General features: G+C 41.6%; 1 protein-coding gene and 1 long non-coding RNA gene across 10 annotated transcripts in view; one reads left to right on the plus strand and one right to left on the minus strand.

The window, feature by feature from the left end:
* On the plus strand, positions 1 to 25,587 carry Ptp4E (Protein tyrosine phosphatase 4E). Of its 5 annotated transcripts, none has more exons than XM_070211158.1 (12): positions 1 to 236; positions 1,595 to 1,948; positions 15,120 to 15,366; positions 15,437 to 15,724; positions 16,727 to 17,399; positions 17,465 to 17,901; positions 18,540 to 18,974; positions 19,045 to 21,215; positions 22,188 to 22,446; positions 22,801 to 22,929; positions 23,459 to 23,932; positions 24,373 to 25,587. In XM_070211158.1, exons 2-12 carry the CDS (start codon positions 1,847 to 1,849, stop codon positions 24,402 to 24,404), a joined length of 5,247 nt encoding a protein of 1,748 aa, XP_070067259.1. In that variant the 5' UTR covers positions 1 to 236; positions 1,595 to 1,846; the 3' UTR covers positions 24,405 to 25,587. The 5 variants fall into 5 exon arrangements, with proteins under 5 accessions (XP_070067259.1, XP_070067258.1, XP_070067261.1 ...); XM_070211157.1 differs by having other exon boundaries at positions 1 to 232; XM_070211160.1 differs by having other exon boundaries at positions 1 to 232; positions 23,477 to 23,932.
* LOC26531121 (uncharacterized) overlaps positions 1 to 27,093 on the minus strand; it is a 191,748-nt gene that overhangs the window by 3,928 nt on the left and 160,727 nt on the right. For all 5 annotated transcript variants that reach the window (XR_004303045.2, XR_004303044.2, XR_011417406.1 and 2 more), the window contains 2 exons: positions 21,663 to 21,726; positions 13,451 to 13,570 (listed from right to left, as the gene is read on the minus strand). This is a non-coding gene — a long non-coding RNA (uncharacterized lncRNA). The remainder of the gene's footprint in view (positions 1 to 13,450; positions 13,571 to 21,662; positions 21,727 to 27,093) is intronic.

Here is a 27,093-nt window from a genome sequence, read left to right on the forward strand (position 1 = left end):
TTTATACACTTCTTCGTTCGGTTCGGTTATTGTTGTCGCTTGCGCTGAACGCGCGCACATACGTTTATTTTTTTTTTTTAATTTTTGTTGTTTTTCTATCCAAACAAAAAAGATGTTTTAACACCTTCGTGGACTGTGTATTGTGATTTCGTTGGCTTTTTTTGGGCGCTAATGCAAATTTCAAATGTAATTTCTTAATGTCAACAAATAAAGCAACACCTTAAGTGAGAGAGTGAGTGAGTGTTAAGAGAGAGAGAGAGAGAGAGAGAGGAGTGAAGACGCTCTCATAGATTGTGTACGGTTACATTTTACTAATGTTGTTTTTGTTGTGTGTTTACAAATGCGGACGCCGCCGATGCTGCTGCTGCCACTGCTTGAATTAATGCGTGTATTTGTTTAGTTAATAACTAAGCTAATGGCACTTGTGCCTGTGCTGGAATTCAACTTAAATTTGCAAATATATATATGTATAAATTAAAAACAAAAACAGTGCGACGGCCAGTTAAATTTCACCAAAATCAAAACAAAAAAAAAATCATTTTAAACCAAAAACAACAAACACAGAACGTGACTAGTTTAATTAATGCAGCAAGCGCAAACGCAGCGGCAGAAGAAGAAGAAGCAACAGCGGCTACAACCATTACAAGTGAATTTTTTTTTTTTTTTTTTTTGTGGGCAGCTGACTTCGCTGTCGCCGCCGCTGCGCCGCCGCTGTTGTCGCTTAACGTATGTATGTATATGCATGTGTGTGTGTGTGTGGGGAAAGGGCGGCGGCTGTGTCTGCGTGCGGGTGCGCTATTGCTGTTGCCGTTGAAATAAATGCGTGCAATTAGCATTAATATAATTACAATTGCCGTGCACAAAATGGGGGTGCAATAATTGAAGAACAGCTACAGCTTAAATCAGCACCAGCAACAGCAACAACAACAACAATTGCTTAGTAATTGTCATGGCGGACGCGCAGTTATTTCGTAATGGCAGCAGCAGCAGCAGCAACAACAACAAAAGTCGCGGCCGCAGCAACTGCGTCAGTTGTAAAGCGCCGTTATTACACGCACACGCACGCGCAACAGCCTGCTCACACTACACATGCATACATTTATGCATGTATGTATATGTACATGCACACACACAAACACATGCATACGCACTTGTGCTCTCTTCGCTGCTCGCTTGCACCACACGCACGCTGCAGGCAGCTACGCGTCGCCGCCGTCTTCTTCATTTTTTTTTTTTCCGTTTCATTCGTTTGCTTTCTACCTGCAGCAGTGACGTTGCGACGCTTTCGCTTGTTGCGGCCGCTGCCGCTGCCGCTGCTGCTGCTCTTCCTATCTCTCGTTCGCTCTCGCCAGGCCAGCTCTCTTCGGCTGCTATTGAGAGAGCGCAGCAGCAGGCAGTGTGACAGTGCCGTTATAATTTTGTTTGGCCATAAAAAAGCATTTGGCATGGGCGCATTCCTTGAATTGTGGCCGACGCGTCATTCGCTCAGCGGCAACGAATATTGTAATCAAAACGAACAACGACAACAGACAACAACAACAACAACAACAATTTAGTAACTAGCGCGAGTTGCATCTTTTATTTGTTTCTGCAGAAAGAAAAGAGCCAACGCCGCCCGCTGTCGACGCTGTAAACAAGTGCAATATTAATTAAGTGACGACCTATCGAGAGAGTGATATTTACACACACACACACACACACACGCACGCACACACACAATTACATACATGCACACACAGAGACAGACAAATAATGTTATAACAAGCAGAAAAGGAAGAAAGCAACAAGCAAAAGCCGCAACAGTCAACATTTTTGGGTTTCCACTGTACTTGCAACGGGCAGCGCCATGAAGCAGCAGCAACAACAGCAACAGCAGCAACAACAAAAGCAACAACGAAAGCAACAAATGCTGTTACTTTTTGGCATTTTAACGATATTCTGGCCACAGGTAAGTGACGTTTGATACCCTTTAACGATTAGTTGGGTCGCTGCACTCGATGAGGCCGTTTGTTACCGATTAACAGTAAATGGCATACACAACAGTAAATCGTAGACAGATAAATATATGTATGTGTTAGGGAGAATAGCCCATGCCTTGAAACGAAACTGATTGTAAATTACAGGGTATTTAAGGGTATTTATAGAATGTGTCATGCTACATTTACTTTACATAGCTGTCATAACCGATCCAGATGGATAGAAAGTACTTGTATATAATTGATATGTCAAATGTTTATTACATATTGCATATACCTCACTGTTAGAGCTCGTAATACGCCCAGCCTTATCGCCGCTGCGGCATTGGCACACACAAGCGTTGCGCCGGGCCTCTGAAATGTTGGGGGAATAATATGGAATGCGATAATGTATGTATGTACATACATATAATTCGCTTCATTGACTAAACTTAGTCAGCGGCGGTTGCAGCGGAAAAGGGGGCAGGCACGCTTTAAGCATGTGTACCATGTATTTCGAGATATATTCTGACTGATGACTAAACGCATACAAATTTACTCGTCTATTTAATGCGCCAAACATTTCAGGAAGCATGCTCATCAATGGACGGGCATTTCCAGGGGGGAGGGGGTTGGGAGTAGGGTGCTGACAAAGAGGGAGGCAGAAGTTACAGTTCGTATGCGATCGAATTCCCAAATTGTTAAAGTAAACAATTGCAGCAGCTAGAAGAGGACGAACAGATTCCACCTCGCACATCCCCCACTCCCCCCGCGCCTGTTTCCTCCCCCTTTTTATCGATAAGCTCATAAAACATGGATTCATCGTTATTTACTGCGTCTGTTGAATTTCAATTGGGGGATTTTCTATAACTCAATCTGTCTCATCCGCCCGCTCTCTCCCACTCGCTCTACCTCTCTAGCTCTCTCGCTCGCGCACCCATAATTACAAATTACAATAATTAACGGCCCGCTTTCCCGTTTCACAGCCGAATTATCCCCCGCATTTTAGCCTAGGCAAAGGCAATAATGCACATTGCCTGAGTTTTTATTATTATTATTTTTTCCTCTCTTTGTTTTTGGTGTCATAAACTTTTTAATCACTCGCCGCAGCCGGTTTCAATTCATTGCATTTTGTTTTGTTTTTGTTTTTGTTTTGTTTTATTTCGTTTCGTTGTTATTGTTTTTGTTTTTGTAAAGTGGGGGCTAAACCCGAGATTCCGTAACTCCGTAATGCCTGCAATTAATTATAAGTAGTACGCCGGAGAACTTGTTCTTGAATCTTTAAGCCGCAATGTTTTAGCTTTTAGCTATTGGCACATGCACTCGACCTTTTCTTCTTCTCCGCCTCGATCTTTATGCATATATATCTATATATATATGCATATATGTTGATTTGGATATATATTCTCATATTCGATTTGATTTCATTTCCTTCTGCCCTGATCGACCTTTCTCTTTAAAATTTAGCGTGGATTAGTCTCTTGCTTTTGCATTTACTTTTTACAAAACTCGTTTCATTTTGCGTACAACTCAATGCGACACATAAATATATATATATATATAAAAATTAAGAAACCAAATGGAACAACAAAAGTGCACAAATGTAAAGTCTCGGAGAGAATACACTATATATAAAAAGCGTATTTGCTTAATAATAACTTGGATATGTGAAAAAGAAAAAAAAGATCTCAACTAAAACTTTGTAAATAAATATTAAAAACATTTATAGATATTACCTATCGTAATTTAAGTGTTTTTTTTTACTAATATCTTTAAAGCAAAAAAAAACCGAATTTCTTTTTATAAAATCTACTCTACATCAAGTGCAAACTATTAAAGCTAAAATTAAAGCTAAAAAACTGAATATTTGCCCTCGTTAGGTTTAAAATTTATATGGAAATTTGTTGTTTGTAATATATTTAAAATGAAAATAAACAAAATTATAACATTTTCAACCATTTTCAATGGGTTCAGAGGGTATGAAAATAGATTAAATAATTTAAAAAATATATATTTAAAAATTCATTAAAGTAGATTACATGAAACATTCAAATTCGTGTTTGGGAGCGTAAAAGGTAAATTTATGTTTTGTTACACGGCTGTTGGCTTAGTTAGTATACCCCTGTTTTAGGGTAAACAGAACTCGAAAAGTGAATGAGACAGAAACAGAAACCAGATATGCGTAAATCTAAATAATCGCTCAAGGTTGGATGGTTGGTTCCTCGCTCGCTTTACGATAACTAAAAGTTGTCCTGTCGCCAGTTAAATCAAAATTCTGCATCCTACTTCGAGTCTGGCAAAAAGCTAAGCGTCGCGCGCTCTGCCTTTTATTTGTTTATTGGCCCCAAAAGAAAAAAAATATAAATAAAACAATACAATACAGAATTATAACAAAAAATAAAAAACCAAGTTTACTTCAAAAGTTGTTTTTGCAGTTTGCAATTAAACTCACTCGGAATGCGGCCGCTGGCTGTTTGTTTTGTCTCCGAGCTCACGTGCCAAGACGACAACAACAACAAATGAAAATAATAATAATAAAAAGAATAACGTACAGCAATTTGAGCGAGATTTCGCCTTGACTTGATCATAATATCAGATGCGTCGCATCATTACGTGCCGTGCGTATTTAGCCAGCGACAATGCACAAGTACTCGATACCTGCCACACATTACTCACTATCGACTACTCGTTTGAGGCGAGAGTATTCGAAATGTTCTGCTCGATACTCGTTTGCGCGCATTACTAAGCGCTTCCCCTACCTCCCTTCCACCCCCCCCTGATAAAGGCCGATGACATCAGCGCATGAAGTTTGTCTCTTTCAGTTTATTTATTGTTTCATTATTATTATTTTGGATTATTTTATTTTTTGTTAGAAACTTTCATTGATGTTTGTTCTGGCTTTTTGTTTTTTTTTTTTTTTTGCTTTGAAATTACATTTATTTTAATCACAGATCAAACGCTTCGCACCGCCATTTCAATTAAGGAAAGCTTATCCCCTGCCGCACAATGCATGCCCCTTCCCTTTGCCCTTGGGCCCGGTTGTTTGGACCCCATAAATTAGCCATACAAAAGGGGGCTAAACATTTTGTACAGATAATTATATTTATTAGATATTATAGTATAAAGCTAATAAGCCAATTATTTTGTTATTTTGTTTTTTAATACTTTTATTATACATTTACATTTAGACTCGTTTCGGGAATGTTCGTTTCAAAGTTAAATTGCGTTGCGTTTAACCGCTTGTCAAAACTTTGGCAAATATGGCAACGCCACGTTAAATTGACGAGTTGGGCGAAGAGTTCGCCAACTGGCTACATTACAATTTGATCTGCTTGTTAACAACAGATCGGAGAACTGAATTAAAGTTTGGCATAACTTAAACTCTTTGTAGATTTGACATGCGATCAAAGAGCATAAGATTTTTGACAGGAACCTGCATCAACATGTGCTATTTTAGTGCTTGGGGGATTTAGTTCGAGTCTATATGAGAAAGCATGTGTTAGTAAGTGTGTTAGCAACAGTAATGAAATGTAAATTTAACATCAAGTTAAAGTGGTTGTTAACATTAACCCGCACCTATAGAAAATTGGCACGCAGTACCACGAAACGCAATAAGTAAAAGCTTTTAACAGCTTTTTAAACATCATGTTAAAGTAGTTGCTAACTTTAACACGCTACTGAGTAGTGGATCTGCTGTTCCACTCGACGCAATTAGTTGAAGCTTTTCATATTAGCCTGATCACAGCAAATTTAATAGGCTAATCACAGAATATGCAGGGTATCGGCTAAACTTAAAGCATTGCAATTGAATTTAACTACTAGTTAAATAGTTTGTTCCTGTTTTCGGACGCAGCTAAGAATGGCACTGGTAATATATTTATTATGCAGGGTATTCAACCAATTTAATATGCCATAGCAGGATATACAGGGCATACAGGGTATACTTAGAACTTGACTACTTAACAGCCAGCTAGATTTTGACATGAACCCTAATACTCGTGGCTAATGCGTGGCTTGTAGCTACAGGGTATGCCTGGGTCGAGCATACTCCAAAATAGTTTGTGTTTGTTTATAATTTTTGGCTGTTGTAATTGAAATTTTGAGCTCGTGCAGCCGCGCACACGGAATCGTTATCGTGTTCAGCTCAACGTTTATATACACACATGTATGTTTTTTTTTTTTTTATTGCCCGATGCACTTGCCCCGAACGTCTGATCTAATTTTAATTAATTAAACCGAAACCGAAGTCGAGCAGCGGGTTGCGACTCCTCCCCCCCCCTGCCTTGCTGGCCGTTTGTTTTCATTTCTTATTTCTTTTTTTTTTATTGGGTGCGGTCTGCATTTTGTCGAAACTCGAGGTTGTAATAACAGCTGCCCCACCGCAACCCCCTTTTTGGCTTTTATTTTTGTTTTTTTTTTTTTTTTATTGTTTACTGGAATGCATTCAAAAGGTGTTGGGGGAGGGCAGAGGCAGAGGTATACACCCTGCTGGAGGGAGTCTTGGGCTAATTGTAATGCACAGCGAGTGGCCAAGTCGAGGGTGGCCATATATTCACGCTGTTAGGTGGCAACGCCGACAGGAAAAAGTGCCTCCGAAAATGGGTTGACAACGCGACGATCGTCAAAAGTCGCGTGTTAAATCATTCAGTTTATGTTGCCGGGCAGCTGTTTCTTTCTTTCTTTCCTTCTCTTTTTTTTTTTTTCATCTTTTATTTTTTATTGTGTACCCATATCTGTACTGAGCGTATTTGTATAGGAATGTCAGATACACGGCAAAAATTAAGTTGCTTTTGAGATTAAAATTTAGTTTGGCTCAAATTGTACAAATTTCTATTACAATTTCTTGCGCTTTCTTCTTTCTTTTCGGATTTGGATTAATGACAAAATTGATGTTTCCTTTTATCTCTTTCGCTCCTAAAACTTGGATGTAGAATGGGAGATAACTCTTCTCTTCCTAACTAACTTCTCATGTTGGCTCAATGGCTTTCTATGTGTGCAGTTAATTATTTGACATTAAGTTAAAAACTTGATGCTTTAATACCAGCTAGTACTTCAACGCATGCAATCATAATATAGTTAAAATTTCAATCTAGCTATCCAATTTTTTCCAGTGTAGATTGTAAATAATTTCTATATGCAGAGCTGCAGGCTGAACCAACACTCGTATTAATCTAGTTAATTTTTGTTTAACAACAATAATAAAAAAAATCGCTATATGTTCGTTTATAGATATTTAGCCAGAATTTTGTACAGTGTATAGACATCGTCAGTCGACTGTCATTTGCCTCGACTCTTCCGTCTGAAGTCTATGTTTTCTGTGGGGATATTCCAAATTTCCAACTTCCACACACACACACACTCGCACACACACGTTTTTTCTTCCTAGACTGGAGCAGTTTCATGTGTGTGTGTGTGTGTGTGTGTGTGTGTGGCATGCAACCATCCGGCGGCACTTGATGAAGTGCCTTTTTAAAAATAGCCCACCATTTAGCGGCAAATTATTTCTGCTGTCGGGCAGCGAGTGCTGTGTAAAGTCATGTAAACTAAAGAATCAGGCTTCCCTCCTCTTTCTTCTTCATCTTCTTCTTCGTTTTCTCCTCCACTTTTTTGTTTGTATACTTTTTTGTTGGCTATTTTTCCCATTTAGAGAGACACGCTCTCAGCTAGCTGCCACTAAACTCTGATGTGTGCGTCACAAAAAGCCAAAATATGCAACAGTTTTTCTCAAACTTTTTCGTTCGTTTTTTTTTCACTTTGCAGTGGAATAACTTTCACACTTATCGTAACTATTTCCGGGTGGAGTTTCGCACACGAAGCCCCTTCGCATGGCAACCGCCGGGCCAGGCACGTTGTCAGTCTACGTGAGTTGTGGCCAGTAGAGATGGCATTGTCACAGCATAAACAAAAAATCAAACTCTAAATTTCAATAGAGATGTAGAAGTTGTTTCTCAAAAATGGGGTCGGCATTCGAAAATCAAAACTTTTCTGATGGTAGTTTTTACGAATAACTTGGCTAAATATCGTTTGATTTTGAATTTTTGATGATTTTTTTTTTTGAGGATAATCTCAGCCAAATATAGAAATAAAAACTATATGATGTGTTTATACTAACCACGAGATTTGCTCAAAAAGCGGGATTTCGGTATCGATAATCGGATATAAACCTACGTTCATATCTATTTCATGTCTAGAGCTCTTATAGACGCACATGGCTAGATCGACTCGGATAGCCGAGTCTGTGCTGAATCAAGAATATATATAGTTTATGGGTTCGTCCTCTCACATACATTTGCACAAACCCATATACCCGCTTTAGGTTCAGGTATATTGCTGAGCGTGTTGTAACTATCGCAGCTATTCATGAAATCTCTTTAATGATTTTGTATATGTCCTACTCGAAACTCTCGTGTCACTTGGATCTGTCGGCGGCAATCGATTCGTAATTTTGTTTGATCAACTGCGCTTCTTGGGCAACTCACCCTTTTTACAACTGTTGCTCGCATTCGGCTCGCGAGACAGATTTGGACTGAATTCGTAAGGTTTTCGCTTAATTAGCCGCAAATTGGGCCTACATAAATGGCCAACAAACAGCGGCAGCTAATTGGCCAATTGCGTTGCGACAAGCCGCCAAGTCGCCAGCGGGCACACGTGTATGTCGTAGCTGGGGCTCAGGTTGGGGTGTCAGAGCCGCAGTCTGCTCAGATATACATATATATATATATATAATATATGTTATATAATTGCAAGCGTGGCGCGGCAATCGACTGATTGATCAAAGATACAAATATGTATATATAAATATATATAGTAGCCATAGCTTTGGCTACTAATGATTGGCTATAAAACGATTTTGCACTAGCCGCAACAGCAACAACCTCTGCATTAATTAATGTTAATTGCGACGGCCTTTTACAGCAGCTTTACGGCAACAGAGCATGCCACACTAGACGATGCCCTGTAAATGTACATGTAACAGAGTCTATATACCAATCTTTAGATGTAGCTCTAAAAAACTGCGACTCAACTGTGAAATGCAAAGCAGAATGAATGGAAGACTATCTCTATGCACTTGTTATATAGAGTCTACATACCTAATTTGAAAGCTGTTGCCCCTTCATACTCCGAGTTGACAGGGTATAGAAGGCAGGTCGGCCAGCACGACTCGACTTTGGATGCTGATGAATAAAATATGCGAAATGGGATGCAAAAAATAAATGCTCAACTATTATCACCGACTGTGGCTAGTTGATAAATACAGGGTATATAGCGTAAAATAACTGGGCCAAGTCAAAAAGAAAACTAAACGTTGAACAATTTTGTTGTTTGCAGAGCAGCTCAGGTGGTTCGATCGAGTAGGGGGGGGGGGGGGGACTAGCCGGGCTGTCAGGTTGGCTTTTAGTCGCACAAATTCAATTGCAACAAAATTATTCACATACTCGCATTCAGTTTTGGCCGGGCTGCTCAATACCAGCGCCAATTTGTTTATTGAATGCCGAATATGAATAAAAAAAAAACACTACACATAATAAAAGAAAAAAAAAAAACAATATATAGAAGAAGCAGAAAAGAAATAAAAGCAAAACAAATAAAACTTGGTGCTCGCCTAACTGGTTTCGGCAGCTGCCATATAAATAATTAGCAAAAACCAACAACGCTTTATAAATCAGACACAAACAGCACAAGCGACCGGCCCCAATGCTCCAACCTCCCCCCTCTCCCCATCTCTTTGCCGCTTACCCCACAGCACACAGCGTGTGATCACCTGCGACAACCCACATGGCGCACCTGCCTGTGCCCACAACCAATGCAATCGACTCTGTCTGTTGCCTAGCCCGGCGAAGGGTATTCAGCTTTGGCCACAAGCGAAGGCTCTAGAAGCTGCCAGAGCGTCGTCTATTCGAGATGTTCTTTGTGTAGAACAAAACTGAACGTATCGCTTCAACTTAACCTCACTGCTCAGCTTCTATGTTGCCTTTGCAGACATTGCTAATAGACTTCTATTCCTAGAGGAACTCCTTCAAAAGGCATCCAATTGGAATGATAATTTTCTAGCTCTTAAGTTCATAACATATTCTTTTGCTTAAGATTTCCAGCCAAGAATATGTAACATATATATGTTATATGCGCAAGAGCGAAAGATCTTACTGTAGGTATTCAATATCTAATTCAGATATATGATGCATAAGTAAGGGTATTCAAGCTGCGGCGCGGCAAAAGATCTGATTGCTTCAATAAGCATCTCTGCAAGTATTTAAAGTATATCTGAAACGTATGATGGTTAAGTAAGGGTATTCAAGCTGCGGCGCAGCAAAAGCTGTCAATTTCTTTGATTTAATTTTGTTTTGCTTCGATTTTTTTCAGCCGCCTTTTTTTTATTATTTCTTTTTTTTTTTTTTTTGCCAGCTCAACGCAAAAAATGTACGTTTGTGCTTTTAATTTGAGCTGCGCTTTTTTATATTAATATTATTATTTTTTTTTTTTTTATTGGAGGGGGCCTGGCGAGCTGGAGGAGTGGGGGGGGGGCTTATACATGATGTGTTGGTGTTTAAAAAATGTTTTGTTTAGTTTTGTAATTATTACAAATTATTTAACTAGCGCCGCATGTTGAGGAAACAGACGCGTCATGGAATTATTCGAAGAGCACACCAACAGAGATAATGCTCACGAAGAATATATATGCTGCTGATCAGGCAAGATCATGATCAGTGCACGACGACATTGGCTTCTTTTCTAGAAATACTAGAAATACTAGAGCTGTGCCGCTCGCTGGGGTTCATTTGACTAGACGCTTGGTTCATGACCTCGTCTTTCGGTTTTAGTTAAGCAACAACAACAACAACAACAACTAATTGTAGCTGCAATTGCCGCTGATCCAGCTGGCAACTGGGCAACGACGGGCAACGACGGGCAACGCCAGGGCGACGATTGCATTTGTAATGAACGGACAAGGTCGACGCTTCATTAATGCGAATCGAGTGCCAAGTGTGCCCGACGCAAAGCTGCCTGCTATGCGCACTCGCACAACTTTCCCATGGCGCCCAAAACAAAAAAAAAAAAAAAAAAAATAAAGTACGAACAAATTGAAAAAATAAATACCCAAAAAAATATCATAAACGAAAAGTGAAAGGCAGCGACAACAACAACAGATCTGATAAGTGCGCAATGTCAATTGCAAGTGCTTTATAAATAGCCACAAATGGACGCCCCCACACACACACGCACACACACACACACACCTAGTTATATCTCTCAATATCTGAACACTCGACTCGCATATGTCAAATGGCGGCAAATGCCTTTGCCGTAAGCCCAAAGCGCACAGTTACATGAAATATGAATTTAATGCGCATACTTTCCATTTACACACACACACACACACACACACACACACACACACACAGAGACCCCTATCAAGTACATCCAAATATATATGCATATATCATATTAATATAATCCCCAAATAGTCGCAAATCTTGTGTGTGTATATTTTCGCATGCCAATGCGAATCAATAAACAAATTGTTCACATTTAGCATATATAACATATGCTATGCGATAGGCAATACGCACCTAATGTTCAGGTACTTGGTATATAAATAGGGCGTAAATATAGACAGTAAATAGCATTGCCATTGGCCATCATAATATTATCCAGATTGAGTTTATTTTGCTTAGCTCTCACGTTGCGATCCCATTGACATTAATAGATGTGAAGATCCGGCTTTCTACCTCCTACAGTTGATTTTGTTTATACATGCATAATATTTATACATATTTATGAAATAATATGCCAATTGCTTGATGGGGGTAACACTGCCTATGTCTGCCATTTATTGCATTCTCTCCTCTTCGAACGGCATCCTTAAAGGTTTATTGTCGCCCCTTTACGCTGTTGCAACTCCCTCTCTCTCTCTCTCTCTCTCTCTCTCTCTCTCTCTCTCTTTCTCTTCTTTTTACTAACTTTTCGGGCTTTGCTTTAGCTGCGTTCTCTTTATGCTCCTTCAGTTAATCTGTTTTTTCCTACCTTTCCCCTCGATCATGTTTACTAACATCATTTCGCTTTCTCCCTTGCGAACATAATTTCTCTTCCTTTCACACACACTTATTCCCTGTCTGACGTTCCTTTTATTGTTATACATGCCGTTCTATCTATCTGTTTCGGATCTTTATTTCATTTCTGCTGCTCTTACTTCTTATGCGGCATCCGCAATCGTTTAACTGGCGCCCATGTGTGCCCATCTCTTATCGCTCTTTTCGTTTCTTCTTTGTGCGATATCCTTAAACGTTCTACTGACACATTGAATGCGAATATATGACGACGTTTATTTATGGCAGCTGTCTCTGCCTGTGACTCTGCAGCGAGATCAATTAATTTGTCAATTCTTCTCTTAATGCCTAATGTAGCTGTAGCAACAGGCAGCTGTTTATTCTGCCTCTTAACTGATTACGCACTCACAACAGGCCACTCTAATAGTCTCAATTATAGAGTTATATACGCCATTTAGTACGTTTCTGGTTAGTCAAATAAATAGTAATGCCACAAATTGCTCATCTAATGGTCGATTTTAAGTGGAATGTCAAATAAAAACCACCCACAATCGAATCGGAAATTGAACAAAATTAACTTCCGTATTAGCCCATTGTTCGCATGTCACATGCAAAAACTAACAACGAAAACAACAAATCATTTTCATATATCTCATATTCGTATTCATATTCAAAGTTGGAAAAATCAATTGCGATTTCCATTGTAATTTTCCGCTTTGCTGCTGCTGTACTTAACTTTTCAGCTTGGGAAATGAATTCATTCAAAATTCGAGGTAACTTTATGTATATTCACTTAAAGAGAATCGCACAATCTAAACGCTTTCTGTTTCTCTCTTAACGTTAAATCACGTGCTTTTAAATGATTTTTTTTTTTTTTTTTTTTTTTTGTGGAGTTCGTGATAAGCGTCATCAATGGATCCGCGTATTATTCGCTGTTTAATATGCACTAAATTATCAAGTCAGGTTCAAGAAATTAGCTAATCATCGATTCATTAACAATTTAAATTATTAACGAAATAAATGCTGAGTTTTATTCTAAATAAACTGCGTGCTATTGTTGCAATTGTGATCAAAAATATAGATCACGTATATCAACTGGTTTTTCTCCCCCGCTAACTGGATGTTGGCATAAAAAATTGTCGATTCAACATTGTAAATTAAAATGCGATTTGCTTTTTATAATATATACATAGCATATGAATGCAATATTATATGGGCAAGGCCATAGATAATAGCTGGACAGCCAGTTGAGCATCTTTCCATTTCATATTCTATTGTATACCCATTAAATTGTGCTTGCGGCGGGCTGGTTCAGACACAAATCAAATCGGTTTGGAAATTAACCCTAAAACAATTTATCTTGTTTATGCAAATACTGAAAGGAATCTAAACTCTCAACTGATTCTACTTTGAATATTATTCTTGTGTTAAATATATCTCTTAGCTTACCTTATGAGAGCTTATCCTGTCTCTATTTCAAATAGATTTTCTAGGGATGCCTTTCGATCATTTGATAATCCACTTCACACTTGATCTAAGACAATATTGATTCCTTGAGATGGTTTTGTTCTATGAAATAAAAGAAAATATATATTAGTTACTTTTTTTTTTTTATTGAGTATGTATTAGAAAGATGGAGATATCATAATCTATATATATGCTTGATTAGCATCGACAGACATGACTATCCATCAACAAGTCTCGAGAACTTCAGCAGCCAGAGTTATGAAATTCATCTAAGCATATTCTATACGCTTCTCTCTGTATATATATAAATATATATATTATTGATCTGACAGCTGTGCCCATGTAAACGAATCCAGCCAGCCTAAAAGCTATATGGATGAGACTCGGCACATATCCGTCTCCAGTTGCAGGCATTACAGATGTCGTATCGGATCATTATATCATTAAGCAGCTGCTATTGGAACTATCGGCGTTTTGTTTATGACGATATATTATCGAAGCTTGGCAAATTAGAGCCTTACATTGTCATCGAGTTGCTGTATCATATGGCCTGATTGGAGCAGACTTTGTAGAGTATTCAATACTCGTCTGGGTAAAGTTAGTTAGGGTATTGCTTATGCAACGCCCGATGAATGCATTTGACACAGTTGAGTTGAGTCACTTGACAGTTTGAACAGTTTCAGAGTCATTATCAAAATCATATGTGTATAAGTATAAACAGATTAATGTAAAAACCTAATGAGCACGAGATGCAAGCTGAACTATGAGAGGCAGGCAGAGAGGCCAGTGAGAGGCATCCAGTTATAGCCCTGACATTGTGACTCAACTTGTGTTTTTGGCAACAATAACAAGCGCCTGTCCAACTGTTATCGTTCGGCGTGTGTGTGTGTGTATAGCTTATCGCTATGATTAATGGGTTGGGAAACAGCGAGCAGCACGAGCAGATTAAACATTTCATAATATAGGTCAGTTATGGGGCTGAAAGAAAGAGCTATTTGTCAGGCAGGGGAACTGGATCTATGACCAATCCATCAAACAAGGTTGCATTGTTCCATTTCGCAATATTTTCCACGTTAAAGATAATGAAATAAACGAGAAAGTAAGGATATCTTCCGCAAGCCGAAGATTCAATACCCTTGTACATATTTGCCATACATTTGGCCATATAGAAACTCATTTTTTACTCGATTCTTGCCAGAGATCTATATAATACGGTGATGCGAATTTGATAAGTTTTAGCTCATGAATAGTTGAACTAGTTAATGCTGAGTTTGGCTGACTTTTCGACCGATGGTACTGTCAGACCTAAGTTTCAAGATGATAGCCTTAAAACTGAGAGATGGATGCTGATCTGGAATATATATGTATACTTTATGGGATCGAAGAAGTCTCCGCTTGCGCTTGCACATATCACTAGCCAATTGCAACACTCTTTGCAAAGGTATTTTAAAGATAGAACACACCTCGAAATTGTGATCGGACAATAAGCACCGATTATAATAAAAAAGGCATTTGATATTTGTGTGCGGCTAAGGGAAACAGTTCTTAAAGGCAGCATATCGCTGTGTTCGACTAGAGAGCTCTACAACCTATCTTTCCAGCTTTTTAATGCAAACTTCTCTCTCTTTCTCTCTCTCTTTCTAATTAACAGGTGGCCAATGGCGCCGACTTGGTGATCAGCGTGCCGAATGCGAGCAGCAATGACAATGCCTTCTATCGGATCGACTACAGTCCGCCGTTTGGTTATCCGGAACCGAATACGACAATACCGGCTAGTGAGATTGGGCAGGATATTAAATTATCTCGCGTGCTGCCCGGCAGCGAGTACAATTTCTGGTTGTACTACACAAATTCGACGCATCGTGAGCTGCTCACCTGGACGGTGAACATAACCACAGGTGGGTTTTGGGCTCAGCTCAAAAAAAGTGAAATGAATGGGCAACTATAAATTGGAATTGTTTATCGCAGCACCCGATCCGCCGGACAATCTCAGCGTACAGCTGCGGTCCAGCAAGAGCGCATTCATCACCTGGAAACCGCCGAGTACGGGCAAATATTCGGGCTTTAAGATCAAAGTCTTGGGCCTGACAGAACCGGCGCATAGCGAATATAATCGCAGCTTTATGCTGGCCGGCAATGATACCCTACAGCTGTCCGCCAAGGAGCTAACACCGGGCGGCACCTATCAGGTGCAGGCATATACCACCTACCAGGGCAAGGAGTCGGTCGCCTATACGAGTCGCAATTTCACCACAAGTAAGTCCCGGCCCGCGGGCACACGCACTTCCAGCGGTCGCTGCAATTACTAAAAACACCAAACACACAACAAGTTGTCCAACAAAATAAATTAATTAATAAACCCCTCTCAATCTGTGCGGCTGAGAGGGGGCAAGAGTTCTTAGCCTATGTATCTAATTGGTTGTGGTGCTTAGTATTAACAAAACAACTCTTTCTCCGCCAAATTCTCTTCTTGCTCTCCAACGCACTGTTGTCTCGCAGCCTTGAGCAATGGATCCAGGCGAAGGTAACCTTAAGTAACTGCCCAATTTGTTGTCTTCTTGTCGCTTGTAGTTTATTGCTAATAAATACGTATACGACTATTTTAATGCTATTTAAGTGATCCCGACGCTGGCACAGTGCTTTCCAAGTCAAATATCAATCAAATACATTTAATTTTAGTTTGAGTACTTTTTTAGATGCCCGTCAGTTTTAAGCTAGATGCACTTATCCTCTTGACATTCCAGCTTATTTCATGATAAGCTCCACTTCTAGTTAGCTTATTAAAAACTTGTTTATGATATTATGACTTTGTCATAGAAGGTGACATTCCCGACACCATAAAGTAAATATATATATATTCTTGTATAACAATATAAAGCTAATCGAACCGAAGTCTATGTTGGTTACTTTTTACCATAAAGATTGTGCCCCGGCAGATTGTCTGTCTAGCTTTAACTTGTTGAGAATTGTAAGCGTTAAGCAATGAAATTTCAATTTGGTTCATTTTACTTGGGTAACACTGTGCCTTAGCGTGCTGCGTCTTTATTATGTTGTGTGTGTTTAGTATAAGCCACACACACACACACCTACTCACACACATACACCTACACACACACACCTACTCACACACACACACCTGCACACACATACATATGCACACCGTATCCAACTCCGTACCGTTAGCTGTCCATTGTAGTAAAACATTATTGTAACCCCTCCCAAAAAAAAAAATCCACATTCCATCCATATTCCATCCAGAGCCCAATACGCCCGGCAAGTTCATCGTTTGGTTCCGCAACGAGACCACGCTCCTGGTGCTGTGGCAGCCGCCGTATCCGGCTGGCCTTTACACCCACTACAAGGTCTCCATAACGCCGGACGATGCCATCGAGAGTGTGCTGTATGTGGAGCGCGAAGGCGAGCCGCCCGGACCCGCCCAGGCCGCGTTCAAGGGCCTCGTGCCCGGCCGCGCCTATAACATATCGGTGCAGACCGTCTCCGAGAATGAGACATCGGTGCCGACAACTGCACGCTACCTGACCGTGCCGGAGCGTCCGCTGAACGTCAGCTTCGATCCGCGCTACACGACGACCAGCTCGTTCCGGGTGCGCTGGGAGCCGCCGCGCACCTACAGCGAGTACGATAGCTTTCAGATCTCCATATCGACGACACGGCGTGTGTTCACCGTGCCGCGCACCGAGGCAAGCAGCGTTTACTTTGACTATCCCAAGATTCTGGAGCCCGGCAAAAGCTACGATGTGGTGGTCAAGACCATTTCGGATAATGTCAACTCGTGGCCGGCTAGCGCAGAGATAACGCTGCGTCCACGTCCGGTGAGAAGCTTGCGTGGCTATCTCGACGATCGCAGCAATACGGTCCATCTGTCCTGGGAGCCAGCTGAGACGGGCAAACAGGATAGCTATCGCATTAGGTAAGTGTCGAAAGGCTGCAGCGTCTCGCATCAATCCAGACTAAATAAGCTTCCCATCTGTTCAGCTACTACGAGAAGCTAAATGATACGGATGCCGCCACGACAACATCTCAGACGCTGGAGACGCCGCAAACGGAGTACCAACTGGCGCAGCTGCTGCCGGGCAGACGTTACCACATCGAGGTGCAGGCCCTGTCTAATGGCATCAGCTCCAATGCGAGCAGCCTGACGCGCGACACCCGACCCGCCGCGCCCATCATCCAGGAGCTGCGCAGCATAGCGCAGGGCCTGAACATCAGCTGGCGCAGCGATGTCAACTCGCAGCAGGATCGCTACGAGGTGCACTACCAGCGCAACGGCACCAACGAGGAGCGCACCATCAGCACCAATCGCACCAATTTGGTCATCAAGTATCTGCATCCCGGCTCCGGCTACGAGATCAAGGTCTATGCGATCAGTCATGATATGCGCAGCGAGCCGCATGCCTACTTTCAGGCAGTCTGTAAGTGTGGACACAACTGTATCCCAATGAGCGTGATTCATTTGCTGAACGAATCATTCAGTTGCGAGTCATTTGTCGGAAAGTTATTGAATCGAATTACAAGTGGATTGTACAGGGATTCATGAATTAGAAGGAATTGATTGCATTGCAATTCGAATTTTATATTCGAAGCAGAATTACAAGAAGTCGTTCGCTTGGTCAATCAGTTAATCAATATTAAAATGAATTAAATTATAATTTTGATTAATTTTGGAATTAATTCGGAAGTCGAATGCATTTTCCAAGAACACGTTCGCTCGACCAATCGAATTAAATCAATTTATTGAATTGTAATTCTAGTTAACTTTTTGAATGCATTTTTTGCAAGAATTCATTCGCTCGACGCGATCATGTAAAAAAGCAAGCAATACCCTATCAACAACGTAATCTATATCTGCAAGGGTATTCAATCTTCGTCGTATTCATTCATTCATTCCTCTGTTTCATTTCCTACATTCAGTCAGGTTTCAGTCAAATGAAGAGGTGTTCATATTTGGCCCATTCATAGCATAGTATGAATGCAAGTGAATCACACTCATTTATGGCGCTTTCTTTTATTGTGAATCCATCGTCAATTTTGATCTTTCTGCATTTTGCAGTTCCCAAGCCACCTCGCAATCTCACGCAGCGCACGGTGAACACGAATCTGGTGCTGCTCAACTGGCTGCCGCCGGAGGGCAGCGATTACAGTGAATACGCCGTGCGTTATCGGACCGCAGCCACCACCTGGCAGCGTTTGCCCAATGTGCACGAGCCGCAGGCACGAATCGAGGACATGCATTACGGCGAGCGCTATCTGGTGCAGGTGAACACGCTGAGCTTTGGCGTTGAGAGTACCGCGCCGCTGGAGCTGAACATTACGATGCCGCCGCAGCCCGTCTCGAATGTGGTGCCGCTGGTGGATTCGCGCAACCTTACGCTGGAATGGCCGCGTCCGGATGGCCATGTCGACTACTATACGATCAAATGGTGGGCCACGGACGAGCCGCAGTTGGTGGAGTACAAGAACGTGACCCAGCTGAGCGAGCAGGAGCGTGAGTATTTTTCGCTTGTCAAATAAAAATTGATTAGCCCCACTAAAACTCAATTTCTTGGCCCGCACAGTCAGCTCGACCAGCGTGCGCATACCCATTGAGGATTTGGCGCCGGGTCGTCAATACAAATTCGAAGTGCAGGCCAGCTCGAATGGCATACGGTCGGGCATAACGCATCTCTCGACGCGAACAATGCCGCTCATTCAATCGGATGTGTTCATATCGAATGCCCACGAGCAGCAGCAGCAGCAGCAGGAGAAGGGGCAGGATCTGCAGCCGGAGGAGGAGGGCGAGTCCAGCGATAGCATCACTTTGAACTACACGCCCACGCCCGCGTCCAGCACACGCTTCGACATCTATCGCTTTTCTCTGGGCGATCCTTTAATCAAGGACAAGGAAAAGCTGGCAAACGATACGGAACGTAAGCTTAGCTTTACGGGCCTCACGCCCGGCCGTCTCTACAACATAACCGTTTGGACTGTCAGCGGGGGCGTGGCCAGTCTGCCCATACAGCGTCTGTATCGGCTGCATCCGCTGCCCATTGCAAATCTGCAGGCCACACAGCTGGAAGCCAGAGAGATTACGCTGCGCTGGACAGCGCCCGCCGGCGAATACACAGACTTTGAGCTGCAGTATCTGAGCGCGGACGCGGACTCGCCGCAGCTGCTGCAGAATCTAACGACGCAGACACAGTTGACGCTGCAGCGACTGCAGCCATATCACAATTACACCTTCACCGTTTCGGTGCGTGCCGGCAGCGAGCTGGGCAGCGCCATGATGCGCACGAGTGCGCCCATCTCGGCCAGCTATCAGACACTGCCGGCGCCACCGGGCCGGGTCGAGTACTTCCAGCCGAGCGATGTGCAGCCGGGCGAAATCAGTTTCGAGTGGCTGCTGGCCGTTCAGGAGCAGCACGGACCCATTGCCCACTATCGCATCAGCTGTCAGAATGTGGATGACGCTGCCGATACGAGCAGCTATGAGCTGCCCGCGAATGCGACCCAGGCGCGCATCGAACACCTGGTGCCGGGCAACAGCTACATCTTTCGCATTCAGGCTAAATCGGCGCTCGGCTACGGCTACGGCGTAGAGCGTGAGCATCGCCAACTGATGCCCATATTGGCGCCACCGGCGCCAGCACCACACATTATGCCCGTCGAGATGGGGCACAGCAGCACGACCATACAGATACGCTTCCGTCAGAGCTATTTCTCGAATGCGCACGGCCTGGTGCGCTGGTATACGATCATTGTGGCCGAGGATGTTGGCAAGAATGCCTCCGGCCTGGAAATGCCCAGCTGGCAGGATGTGCAGGCGTACACCGTATGGCTGCCCTATCAGGCCATCGAGCCGTACAATCCGTTTGCCAATCTCAGCCTGAGAAGTGCTGGCTTTGAGGATTTCACCATTGGCAGCGCCGGCTGCGAGAAGCATCGCACCGGCTACTGCAATGGCCCGCTCAAATCGGCGACCACGTATCGCATCAAGGTGCGCGCCTTTACGGACGAGGACAAGTTTACGGATACGGTGTACAGTGAACCGATTACCACGGATCGCGACGATGTCCTCTGGCTGGCCAGCACACTGGCCATTGCCGTCTTCGTGCTCTGCCTGTTGACGGCATTGGGCTATTATCGCTATCGCTGCCATAGCATGCGGCGCACCGCCAACAAGCTGGCCCGCATGCCCGACGAGCTGACGGCTTTGCCAGAGGGCTATATAGCGCCGAATAGGCCCATTCATGTCAAGGATTTTGCGGAACACTATCGCCTCATGTCCGCCGATTCGGACTTTCGATTCAGCGAGGAGTTTGAGGAGCTAAAGCATGTGGGCCGCGATCAAGCATGCAGCTTCGCCGATTTACCCTGCAATCGGCCCAAGAATCGATTCACTAACATTTTGCCGTATGATCATTCACGATTCAAGCTACAGCCCGTCGACGATGACGACGGCTCCGATTATATTAATGCCAATTATATGCCGGGCCATAATTCGCCGCGCGAGTTCATCGTCACGCAGGGACCGCTGCATTCAACGCGGGAGGAGTTCTGGCGCATGTGCTGGGAGAGCAACTCCCGGGCGATTGTCATGCTGACGCGCTGCTTTGAGAAGGGGCGCGAGAAGTGCGATCAGTACTGGCCCATCGATCGTGTGCCCATCTTCTATGGGGACATTAAAGTGCAGCTTATTACCGATACGCACTTCCTCGACTGGTCCATAGCCGAGTTTATGGTCTCCAGGGTAAGTGGCAGGGAGAAGCGTTCAAATCCAAGAAGTAATACGATTTTATCCTCACTGAATATTTTTAATTTTAAACGCTACAATTTGTTAGTTGAAAGTTTCGTGTAGCAAAAAGAAGCTATGTGAAGCGAGAAGCGTTTAGAGAAGCGATAAATTGTGAGAAAAGCTGAATGCAGAAAGAAGCCATTTGAGAATCAATGCGAAGCTAGAAGAGTTTAGAGGAGTTATAAAGATGCATATTCCCATATTAAATGCTTACAGAGAAAACCGAAGAGAGAAGAAGAGTGAGAAGCGATGGAAGAAACGTTTGAAAGAGGCCCCTTGTAAATCATTTCTGATCCTTATTTTTACAAATTTTTACTAGGTAGTTTTGTTACCTTCACGATAAGTATCATGGAGCAGCAATGCAATGCGAGAAGATTTTAAAAAACGATAAATATCACTTACCATTAAAACTTTCCATAAGCCGACAAGAAAATCCAAAGAGAGTTAAAAATCCAAAGCGAGAAGCCTGAAAAGATAAAAAATAAAGACAAAGCTTTAATATATGTTCGGAAGGAAGCAAAGGCAGAACCAAAGAAAGAAAACAGGCAGTAAAAGTGTCGATTAGATTAGTTATATAAACTGCAAGTCCGTTAGTTTTAGCTAAGATAAGCGCATTAGACCAACAAAGAAAGTTAACAGCTTAATTTCCTTTATTGTACTTTTTAAACTTCTTAATTAAAGTGAGAGAGTTTGTCAGCTAAAGTCAAGGGAGAAGCAATGAGAGAAGCGAAGTCAGCTTTCAGTCAAAGAAAGCTAATAAAGCTTTTTGTAACTTTTAGGGATAGCCTCAACTTTTGCTTTATTTCATATAGCTTCTCGCTTGGCTTCTCTCTGCATTTTACTTCTGTTTCACTCTAAACGCTTCTCTCTTCGCTTTCATATAGAATTGCATCTAATTTTACTCATATTTTTCCCCATTCTCTCTAGAATTGTGAATCGCGTATTATGCGGCACTTTCACTTTACTACCTGGCCGGACTTTGGTGTGCCGGAGCCGCCTCAATCTTTGGTGCGATTTGTGCGCGCCTTCCGTGACGTCATCGGCACCGATATGCGACCCATTATCGTCCACTGTAGCGCCGGAGTGGGCAGATCGGGCACATTCATAGCACTGGATCGAATATTGCAGCACATCAACAAGTCTGACTATGTGGATATCTTTGGCATTGTGTTTGCCATGCGCAAGGGTATATATCTACCTGAATGTTTACATATATATTAAGCTGTTTGTCCCGACTGATCGACTGACTGACTGACTGTTGATTCACGGAAACAACAAGAGCTTGTGTGTTGTTAGCGCGAAGTTTCGTTATGTCGGTTGTAAAGGGTATTATTATTTTGTATAAAGTAGATATATAATCTGGATGAGTATGAACTAGAAGAAAGACATTTCTTCTTCTCATTTCCATCCATCCTAGCAGATTATTTGGGGATCAAGCACGACTAATGCCCGCTAGAAGACACACCTGTGCACACATATATGTATATATATATTTATTTATTTTGAGCTACTCTAATGCTTCTCGCTTTTCCTCTGGCAGAGCGCGTCTTCATGGTGCAAACGGAGCAGCAATATGTGTGCATACATCAGTGCCTGCTGGCTGTGCTGGAGGGCAAGGAGCATCTGCTTGCCGATTCGCATGAGCTGCACGAGAACGATGGCTATGAGGGTAAGTTGATGCAATCCAGTCTCTTTGCCATGCCCCAAACACGCCCAACAAAAAAGAAAATAAACGCCCCTCGCGTGTCGGACCACGTTCTATGCTCTCTTTCAAAGTTTCAAAGTTGTCGTTTGGTTTGGTGAACGTCGCTGCGGCTGCTAATTTTAATCTCTAACTACCATTGACTAATGCTCTGTACTAAAGCCCCATGCTAAGCTATATATGTGTATATATGTAGTATATATATATATAGACAACAACAACAACAACAAGAACACACACAACTTTTGGGTTTGCAGCTGTTTTTTTTTTTAAATGTTTTCTTTTTTTTATTTGTGACTAACCAAACAAATTTGTTATAATTTAATGAATTTCTTCTTTCTCTTCACACAAACAAACAAACACACACGCGCACACATTGTATATCAAACACACACACACACACCTGTCTAACAACCCACACACACACACACACACACACACATACACTGCTCTCAACTGCTGCCTTCACAAAATTGTTTGCAACTCACGAATTCAGTGACTAAAATTTACTTAGAGCGCCCCAAGCCACAGCCGCTGCAGGCCGCCGCCGCCGCCGCCGCTGGCAGCAGCCCGTTGCATGCAACGCCGCTGCGTGCCTCGCTGGCCCTCGCCGAGGAGCTGGACAGGGAGCTGGAACTGGAACTGGAGCAGCAGCATCAGCAGCAGCAGCTGGATGAAGATGATGAAGATGAAGACGATGATCAGCAGCCTTTGAACAATGAGACAACAGCTACGCTGTCCACGGCCAGCAGCAGCAGCAGCAGCAGCAACAGCAGCAGCAACAGCAGCTTAGGCAGCAAGAGTCAGCAGCAGCAACAACAACAACAACTACAACATTGTGTACAGCAGACAGCAGCAACAACAACAACAACAACAACAACAACAACAACAAACATTTGCACTAGCACTCAATCAGACACAGACACTGAGGATGAGGATGGTGATGGTATTGATAAGAGTCCGCTTTTAGGTTTGTACCATAAACAACAACAACAACAACAACAACAAAGTGCACCCCCTCCACCCACAAATGGCTACAAGCGCATATACCACCTCCCCCCTTTTTTTGTAGTGTATTCAAAGTAGTTTGTCAAAATTAAAAAAGAAAAGAAATCGCACAATATCTAACACTTGTTGTATATAAACACACACACTTACACTTGCTAACTTGTTACTTGTAGTGTAGTGTAGTGTTATTAAAAAGCCTAACTAATACACACGCACACACAGACACAATACACACGCTAACAACTAACGCCTGGGCATGTTGAAAATAATATATATATATATATATATATTTATATTTTTTGTGTAGCATAAATTTGTTTACAAAAAATCGATAGAAATTTATTTAAAAAATTGTGTAAATAAAACTATTAAATATTTTTATTTAAATTTATTTTCACACAGATGACGAAGGTATTGCCGAGACAGGCATATGAGAGAGAGAGACAGAGAGAGAGAGAGAGAGAGGGAGAGTGAGAGTGAGAGTGAGAGGCAGTCAAAACCAGAGAGAGTGAGCTGAAGATATATGAAGACTTGCTGCGGATATTTATGCATATATATATATTTATATATACATATATACAAAATACATAATTATAAGCCTAGTATAAGCACATATATATTATATATACACACATCGTATATGTATAGCTATATATATATAGTTAATATAACAAACAACAAAAACAAAAAAACACGAAAAAAATTCTGCCTGTGATGTGCTGGATGTGATTTGTCTAGAATTTTGGCAGAAGCGTTAACAAACCCACAACAACAAACAACAAAACAACAAGAGCCTGCTGAGTCGAGGCTGGGCTAGAAAAAGAGAGCGAGATACAGATGAAAGAGAGAGTATTCTCTCGTTTGCCATACGCGCCTCCAGCCAAGTTAATGCCGCCAATTAGACCAAAACAACAGAGCGTTTAATCTTAAGTTTCAGGTATAATTAGCTATTCTTTAATACTTTTAAAAACAAAAACACAATACAATACTTCGATTTTTGTATGCGACTATTATTGTAAGCTTAAAGAACAATATATGCTCCTATATATGTATAGATACTAATATGTTTTATACCATATGTTATACCATGAGCTAGTATTTAAAAAAAAAAAAAAAAAACAAAAACTATTTTGTAAATTTTGTGTGCCTGTATATGTATTTGTATTATCTTAGCTCTATATACACATAAACTTTTGTATTAACTATTTAAAGTTCATTTCGAGTTGTATTTTACTTGTTTTTTTTTTTTTTTTAATTTTTAGTTTTGCTTTTGTATTTTAGTTAAAATATACATATAAATATTTAAATTGACTAGTTGTGCATTTTGTTGTTGCTGTTTTTCTCGTTAATGTCGCGTTGTGCTCAATCAGTCAATCAATCAATCAATCAATCTGTGCTTTTTGTATGTATCGATGCTCATTTTAAAGAGTGTGCAATAAATTATATATATAGACATATATCACAATCGTATTAACTGAGCAACAACAGCAACAAAATTGTCATTTTAATGTTGTATAGCATTTATTTTTTGCATTCAAAACAGAAAAGATGAACACAAAAACAAGAACAGAGTGCAGCACAAGCCGAAAACAATAAAAAATGCTATCGAGAAATGTATATTGTTGATCATTTTACTTTTACTTTTCACAGCAGAATCGAAAATTTACAAAAAAAAACCGCACAGGCAGCAAAAGTTGATTAATTTAGCCGGACAACACGCAAATAGATCAGACGAACGATTGAAGAATCATCAGAAATGTCCTTTCCAGATTCTTAGTAATCGTATAATCATGTAGAAAAGCTTTTCTACATTTTGGTTTCTACAGTCTTCAAACTGCCTTAGATTCTTTTCTCTTTTATAAAATGCATACTCTCATATATTATACGCAAAACAAGACATTTGTTTCGATATCCTCGATAATTATCGATTTTAAGACATAAAGGAAACTAATGGTTTATTGAAAATGTAACAGAGGCATTATCCCCCCATAGTCATTCATTTGAAGACAACATGTTTTGAAGCATAACTCCAAGACCATATAAGCTAGATACATCAAACTTAACATGTATGTCGGTTCAGCTGTAGGCTTCACTCATAAAGAACGCTGCGCAATTTGGATATTACATCCATTCCAACCAAAAATAAGCTAAGCTGGATAGAAGAAGGTTTGTTGCTGGAAACAGGCAGTCGGGTTAGGATCGGGTTTGCTTAAAACAGGTTAACAGCCAGTTCTAAAACTGCAAACGAGATAAAGATTTAGTTAAGCCTGATTTGAATGTGTAGTTGCATGTGCGTACTTTTAGAATTGTTTTCTCTGGTACTGAAAGTTAAAATAGGGCTAGCTGCATATATCCAAGGAATGAAAGGTGTTTTATAATATTAAACGGCCGCCGAAAAGTATGCAGCATTAAAAGATTGTGTTGCCATAAAAGGCCGCATAATTAGCATGGCGGCGCCACTGAGCAGGCAACATTTGGTTTTGGAATTGTTCTAAATAATATGTGCGCTAATTGCGAGCATTTATCGATAGGCAATTATCGATACGCGCACATTTTTAAAGGCAAAATCGGGCTGAGCCGCGGTTCCTGTTGCTGTCGCTGTCGTTGTTGCCGGCGAGTCGGGGCAAACATTTGAGAAATCTTAATAAGCTGGACAAACCAAATAGAGGAGAAATAATCTAGGCAATTATAAGGCCGCAAACTGATACCACAAACAGGCCATGAGTCGCGACTACTTGTTGCAAGTTCCAAAGAAAAATATGTTGTCGTTGTGTGCGTGTCTGCGTGCTGCGCGCGCGCGTGTGTGTGTGTGTGTGTGTGTGTGTGTGTGTGTGTGTGTGTGTGTGTGTGTGTGTGTGTCGGCATTCGCTTAAACAAATAAAGCTTGGAACTAATTGCATTTGCACTTGTTGTGCGATATTTCTATGTTGGAAATTATATGGACACGAGTGCTGCAGGCCCAGACGAGTCACGAATGCCAAATTGACTTTAGTTGTGTATACCCTGTAACTAATTCAAAGGGGTAATATAGCCCATTCGAACAGATTAGAAGAAGAGATGCTAGACTCGTTTGGCTATGTACCCTCTATATAACTCATTGAACAACTGTATACCCTATCTAGA

Source organism: Drosophila virilis, chromosome X (genome assembly GCF_030788295.1).
Source record: "Drosophila virilis strain 15010-1051.87 chromosome X, Dvir_AGI_RSII-ME, whole genome shotgun sequence".
Classification (NCBI taxonomy): domain Eukaryota; kingdom Metazoa; phylum Arthropoda; class Insecta; order Diptera; family Drosophilidae; genus Drosophila; species Drosophila virilis.

Excerpts from the sequence above, each read along its gene's own strand:
- Ptp4E (XM_070211158.1), top strand. The coding sequence starts at position 1,847 with ATGAAGCAGCAGCAACAACAGCAACAGCAGCAACAACAAAAGCAACAA. Across the intron at positions 15,367-15,436 it reads GACGGTGAACATAACCACAG|CACCCGATCCGCCGGACAAT; the intron begins GTGGGTTTTGGG and ends TGTTTATCGCAG. Across the intron at positions 22,447-22,800 it reads TGTGTTTGCCATGCGCAAGG|AGCGCGTCTTCATGGTGCAA; the intron begins GTATATATCTAC and ends TTCCTCTGGCAG.